Source organism: Aythya ferina (genome assembly GCF_964211825.1).
Source record: "Aythya ferina genome assembly, chromosome: 5".
Classification (NCBI taxonomy): Eukaryota; Metazoa; Chordata; class Aves; order Anseriformes; family Anatidae; genus Aythya; species Aythya ferina.
In genome coordinates, this window is record NC_140301.1 from 59,821,224 (window position 1) to 59,828,122 (window position 6,899).

Here is a 6,899-nt window from a genome sequence, read left to right on the forward strand (position 1 = left end):
GCTTTTAAAAATATTTCTGAGATGTTCAGATTTGCAGCAGCAAGAGGAATTATTCCTCATTTTAAGGTCCCTTATGTTCCTTACCCATGTAACTAAATGGTTTCCTACACATAAAACTATTAAGAGGTGGCAAAATCAGGAGTTTTTTCCTTTCTCACAACTTCAGAAATAACAAAATTATATTGTCATAAGTTTGAATGGGAAACTGGTTTATTATGGCTAACCCCAAACTATCTCATTCATCAACAACCAAAACTTGAACACGTTTTGATCCAGAAGTGGAAAAAAAATGGCATTTGGACCTGTGACCAAACAAATAATAACAATTCGGAATTTCAATGTACAGTAGGACCTATTCTTAGATGGACAGTAGGTAAATGCAAGTTGGGGTGCAAATTTCCATGCAACCCTACCAACAACACAAACCCCACTTGCATTTGCCTTGCCCTTGCAAGATTCCCACCATGCTATGGTTGGGGATAATCATCCACTTTTAACACAAGTGCATGAAATACAAGGATTTCAAACAGGTGATCGATCCTCATTTCCTCCATGCATCCCTGAAGTCAGGAAATTCAGGAAATTCAGATGTGAGCAGGACCATGTCCTCCTTTTCTCCTCCTGCGAAGGACCCGAGCATCACAGCGGCCTTGATGCCCTCCCAGCTCCTGCCTTTAACATGTCGGTCTTCTCTCCCCAGCTATCGATCTGTTGTACTGGCGTGACATCAAGCAGACAGGGATCGTGTTCGGCAGCCTCCTGTTGCTGCTCTTCTCCCTGACCCAGTTCAGCGTCGTCAGCGTTGTGGCCTACCTGGCCCTCGCCGGCCTCTCGGCCACCATTAGCTTCAGAATCTACAAATCGGTCCTACAGGCTGTGCAGAAGACGGACGAGGGCCATCCCTTCAAGTGAGTGCTTTGTAGTTGTGGCTGGGGGCCATTTATCTTGTGGAGGATCCATTCCTTGTGGCAATTCACGTTTCTTCAGCTGCTGCTTTTATACCAGATAAAATCCTTGCTCATAATAGAGGAAATATTTTGTGTTGCTGTCCAGAGTCTCAAGAGCTGTAAGGCAATGTTGACTTAGATTCTGGGGGGAAAAAAAGAAAAAAAAAAAAAAGAAAGAAAGAAAAAAAGACAAAAAAGACAAAAAAAAAAAAAAGAACAATTACAAAAGCACCTCTGAGACACAGGCTTTTTTTTTTTTTTTCTTTTTTTTTTTCTTTAAAGTCAAAAATCATAAAAATTATAAGCAAATGGAGGAAAAGAGTTTCACTAGAGCTACTGATAATACAGTATCTCTGTAAGTAGAAGGAGAATCGCTTCAGGGCATGCTTTATTGGGCAAGTAGGGGAACTGTTTATATCTTTTCTCCAGCCCTGCTAGGCCGTGATGGGGCAGTGCATCACCGTAGGGTGCTGGTGCTGGTTAAGCTCTCCCCACCCTCTGCAGGGTCTGGGCTGTTTGCCCCCACAGTGGTGCTTTCTCCTCTGCTGTGCCAATGAGCAGTGACCTGTGAACCAGGTCAGCTTTGTGGGGAATCGCCCCAGCTAGGATTTGTAATCCTCTTTGGGAATAGTAAAGAGAGAAAGCATCCAAACTGGGCTATGCATGTGGACAGGGCATGGCTGCAAGGAAACAGCCCCAGCACAGAAATTGCCCGGGGAGACTGGTCGTGCACGGCAAAAATGGTGTGTGCTGGTGGCTCTGTGCCTGCAGGAAGGGGACACATTGCTCCAGCTGCAAGGAAATAAGGGCTGGGGAGGAGGGAGTGATGGGGAGACAGGTATGAGTGTGCAAGGCAGGTGAACCTGGCTGGGTTTGTAACCAGATGTGTGTTTCTGGCAGAGCCTACTTGGATATGGAAATGAATCTCTCACAGGACCAGATCCAGAAGTACACAGACTGTCTCCAGCTATACGTCAACAGCACAGTCAAAGAGCTGAGGAGACTCTTTCTTGTTCAGGACCTCGTGGATTCTTTAAAAGTAGGATTGCTTTAAATATTTTTAACCCCTCTCTGGAGGATCAATTTACATTTCAAAGTGCTGCTTCCCTTGTTGACACTGCCCTTATAAAACCTAGTTTTGCGTAGCTCCAGATATCAAAGTTGTTCTCCTACTTGGTTTCCAATCTGCTCGCTTCCAGTACCTCAGAGGTTTGGCAATCTGTAGTTGAAGTTATTTATCCATAATACAGGAGTTACAAAAGGTGCAGGACCAGCTTAATGCCACTGCAGGTCTGGAAGCATCTCTGTTTTGTGCTCTCTATGACCTTGCCACAAAATGGTGTGTTCCCCTCTAATCCCTTTGGCAGTCTGGCTTTCCTCTAATGGTGGCCTTTCCTGCTGTGGAGGAATGCCCTCTTTCCCTCCCTGCTGAGATAGCAATTTATTTTCAGCCTTACATCCAAACAGGTGTTCTCCAGAGCAAAGGGAAGATCATTAAGGGAGCAGACATGGGTTAGGCTGCTAAATTACGAAAGGTTTTTAGAAAAATGTGCCCATCTCCCAGCCCTCAAGGCTTTTCAGTCACTGGGATTATCACTGTGGGGTTGTGATTAACTTGTGTGGGATGACCCTTGCCTTCATCAAAATTGGATGCAGGGTCCTAAATGTATGCAATTAAACACGAAATATACAGGAAAGCTCAGCTAAGAGAGTATGAAGCAGTGATCTGCAGGAGGGAAAATAGGTTTATACACTCAGAAAAAGTACCTAGTTCTTAATGTGCCTTACTTAACAAGTCCCTTTACACATTAAAAAAGGCTAATGTGCCATTATGTTAGCTAGTTAAGTGAACTCATTTCTTCTTACACTGACACTGGAGGTGATGTAATGATCTGTCCTTAATTTAGTTTGCAGTACTAATGTGGCTGCTGACTTACGTGGGAGCCCTCTTCAATGGCCTGACTCTTCTGATAATGGGTAAAAATTATCATTTCTTTTTAAATCTATTTTTAACTCTAATTCCATGGTGATTTTTACGTAGGCAAAACAACCTCTCTTTGTTGTGCCTTCCCCACAGTTAAACCATCAGCTCGTATTTTCTCTTATTCAGTATTCCTATTCTGTTGTCTGTCCTGCTAGAACCAATTTGCATTTTACGGTTGTGCAGCTACTGGTCCCAGAGAACTGGGAAAATTCGTATTTGGGAGGTTTGAGCAAAGTTCATTTTTAATAGGAAGATCCCTGGTGGATCAGCTGACCAAGTGGCATGATACGTGTTTGTCCCTGCTCAAAGTAGGTCTCTTCTCTGGAGGGATCTGATCAGCAGGAATTTAACACTGTGCTCTTTTTCTCCTCAGCTGTGGTGTCTATGTTTACTCTCCCTGTTGTATATGACAAGTACCAGGTAAGTCTGCCCACAGCTTTGCAGTCCGGGTGCATGGGTGGTTGTACATTCTGGGTGCCCCACTGACTTTGTCTCCTTTTGCTCCTTGCAGGCACAGATTGATCAATACTTGGGACTTGTGCGGACCCACATAAACACTGTTGTGGCAAAGTGAGTTCAAACATCCTGCTGTGAGGTTGTGGTATGCCGGGGTGGCTAAGAGCTGAGTGGTCTTGGGGACAACGTGTCCCGTGAATGATGTCCTCCCCAGCTCCTGGCATGCAGGAGCCTGCAAGAGGGTAGATCCCTGGAGGATCACAGTCCTCAGATGAGTGTAGGTTGAAGCAGAGCTGTGATCCTGCATCCTTCTCTCCCCTCCCCTGCCCATTGAGCAGCCCAAACAGGGTCTGATGTCTGTACCAGACCGGACCCCAAGAAATGTGTTAACTCTTCCTCACTGACTGCCCCAGCCTCCCTTTGTGCATGCAGAGATGCAGTCCATTAGAGATAATAATAATGTTAATAAACAAAGTGGGAATTAGAACAGCACCCTGTTAGAGGAAACAAATATCTGGAATCACCATGACCTTGAGTGTCGCAAACCATCACAGAATGGTCAGAACTGGATGACGTTGATGCAGTCTGCTCTGGGGCCTAATGCATTGCCTAGCAAAAGCTTTTGTGGGATCCATAAGGGGCGAGTGAGGGTCTAAGCATAATTCTTAACACTTGGGAATAACTGAAGCAGGATGGATGGACTGAAGGGTGGATCTGTACATCTCAGCAGCTTGAACACATGGCTCTGCAAAAGTTGACTGAACAACAGGTGCCCAGTGGAAGGCTACAGGATGGTGAGGGAAAGAGAGCAAGTGGCCCACATGGAGATGCTGAGGAAACTGGGCTTGTTTTGCCTGACAGGGTGGGAGCTAAGTGGTTATTTCATAGCAGCCTGTAATTACTTGATGGGAAGTTACAAGAGGATGGAGCAAAACTCAGCAGAGGCAAAAGTTATAGCAAGAAGCAACAGCACAAATCTAGCTTAGAAAGTTGATGCTGGACATTTGGAGAAACTTCTTCTTTCAGAGGTTAATATAGCACTGGAGCAGGCTGCCCAGGGAGGTGCCAGAACTTCCTTCCCTGGAGGTTTTCAAGATGTAGCAAGACAAAGCCATGGCCAAACTAATCGAGCATTGGCGATAGTCCTGCCTCAGGTAGGAGACTGATTCAAAGGCTTCCAGGGGACATTTCCAGACAGTCTTTTTGTGATGTTGCAAACCCATAGGCAGGACTAAAAGTCTGTACTGATTTAAATTTTTTTTTTTTTTAAACTTCATTCCTGGCTTCCAGTAGACAATAGCCCACAGTAGAATAATAAGAAAAAAAAGGTGGGAGAATACCGCTGAATATATCCAATGAAAAAATGGGGCATTTACAACTTGGGGCCTATAGGAGCATATGGATGGACATCACCTCTCTTTCTCACTAGACTGTAGCCCACCAGTGGCAGCAAAGCACAAAATGCAAGCTAAGAAAATTACCCCTTGCTAGGACTCCAAGTTGGGATCCACTGGAACAGAATAGCTGCCTGACCATATAAACCTTTTTTTCTTTCTTTCTTTATTTCTAGGATTCAGGCTAAAATCCCAGGTGCTAAGAGAAAGGCAGAGTAAAGCAGACATCAAGAATTCATCAGCTACAGTAGTGAATAATGGGGGAATCTGGAGTGAAACAGCTCTGTTCTTACACTTTACTGCAAAATTATTGTTCTTTTTTTTTCTCGACACCATAATATTAGAAGGATAAAACTCGGAAGCAGTGCTTTTCCCCTGCTGCTTCTGCACTTAGAATATTTGCAATCACTTGTGTCAAGCACTAAAGTATAGTAAAGAGAAAAGTGTACTAGATGTGGTTTTTTGTGTTGCTTATAAAGTGCATGATGGTGAGAGCCTAAATAATATTGACCTTTTTTATTTTATTTTTTTAGTGTTTTTCCTTCTTCTATTGGCATTGCTTCTATAACTTTTAATGTTATATGTGGCTAGGGGCTTTCCTGCTTAGCGCACTGATGCAATAGTTAAAATTGCTTCTACGTCACTGGGTTGCTGGTTGGATTCATCTTTATTAACTATATAGAATTGTAGACTGATGTTTTAGTGTTTTCCAGCACAAATAAAATAAACAGTAATCGGTACTTATGGTAATCAGTTTTGTATAACTCCAAAAAAATGAAAACAAAACCCAGTACTTTTGTCGTAAGGGATTGACAGGCTGATTTAATGTATGGTAACTGGAAAGTTCCAGCTTGTTAAATTTATTACAATTTGTATTACATTCTCTGTAGTTCCTAATGGACTTAATTATGGACTCTGAATATTTGCACTTATGTACTTGATACCGAATGCAGAAATAAATGTTACTAAATGTAAAAAGTTCTCCCTCTTGTTGCCAATTGGATTCTCTTGATGTTTGCAAACTGAACACATCCACACACGCCTTGCCTCAGAAAATGGTTCAGTCTAACATGGTCGTCTGCATTACATAGCTTATTCATCTGTTTCACATCTTGAGAAGTAAAGAACAGAAATTACAAAAAGATCTTAGTACATCTTAGGAAAAGTTCTAAGCCCAGAGGCCGAGAACTGAAATAAAGATTTGCTCTTGTACAAAGGTGAAGGCTTTTAAATGTCAGCATCTGTATAAAGTTCTTCAAAACAAATAGATTGGTTAAGTGCTGAATGATTTTCCAATTTGTAGAACATACCAGTGGAAAATCTTTTATTCTCTCTCTCTCTCTTTTTTTTTTTTTTTTAATAAAAATGTGAAAATCAAAACATTTTCCACCAGATTACATTTATTTATTTTCTAACACCAAAGTGAAGATTTTATGCAGAACATTTTTTTTTTCCACAAAGACCTAGATCCTTAAACATTTATCTGAACTTTCTGAATTGAAGTCTCTTGCATTTCTTCATTTAATTCACCTTCATCTGTTCCACATGAGCATAGTGACATTTGTCCTAGGTTATTTGTTATTTGGCCGTGTACAAGTGTATAACAAAAATGCTTAACAGGAGGTGGCAGAAACATTAGTTTAGCTGCAGGCTAGTTAATTCTTGTGATGTGTCTCAGATGCCCTTACTTTCTTTTAAGTTTTAAATTTAAAACATTTTTCTTTGCTCTTATGTGAACACCTCAGTGTGACACCTGTTGCTTTTGAACAAATGGAATTTGTTTGTTTTAGTGTGTGTAGTTTGCAGGCAGGACTTAAAATTCAACACCTGTTCCAAGCTTTAACTGCCGCTTACACTTTCCTACTAGTGCATTCAAATGGACAGGGTATGTCCTGTATCTCTCAGGAGATAATTTTGACAATGACAACATTTAATAGCCTATCTCACTGGTACTATAAATGTGTTTTTCCCTAACACCCTCAATGCAGTTGTACCCAAGACAAGCTTTTTACAATAACAAACCCTAAGCAGGATTTACAGGCTAAATCTGGAACTAAAATAAATAACATTTGGAAATAAAATAAAACAAAAGAAAATTCTGGTAGAGTTCAAATCAAT

At 41.7% G+C, this 6,899-nt stretch overlaps 1 protein-coding gene across 2 annotated transcripts in view; it reads left to right on the plus strand.

The window, feature by feature from the left end:
* RTN1 (reticulon 1) overlaps positions 1 to 5,759 on the plus strand; it is a 97,666-nt gene extending 91,907 nt beyond the window's left edge. For both annotated transcript variants that reach the window (XM_084520897.1, XM_084520898.1), the window contains 6 exons: positions 701 to 908; positions 1,848 to 1,986; positions 2,855 to 2,924; positions 3,305 to 3,351; positions 3,443 to 3,501; positions 4,958 to 5,759. In XM_084520897.1, coding sequence (XP_084377023.1) covers positions 701 to 908; positions 1,848 to 1,986; positions 2,855 to 2,924; positions 3,305 to 3,351; positions 3,443 to 3,501; positions 4,958 to 5,000 — 566 coding nt within the window. In that variant the 3' untranslated portion in view covers positions 5,001 to 5,759. The remainder of the gene's footprint in view (positions 1 to 700; positions 909 to 1,847; positions 1,987 to 2,854; positions 2,925 to 3,304; positions 3,352 to 3,442; positions 3,502 to 4,957) is intronic.
* The last annotated feature ends 1,140 nt before the right edge of the window (positions 5,760 to 6,899 follow it).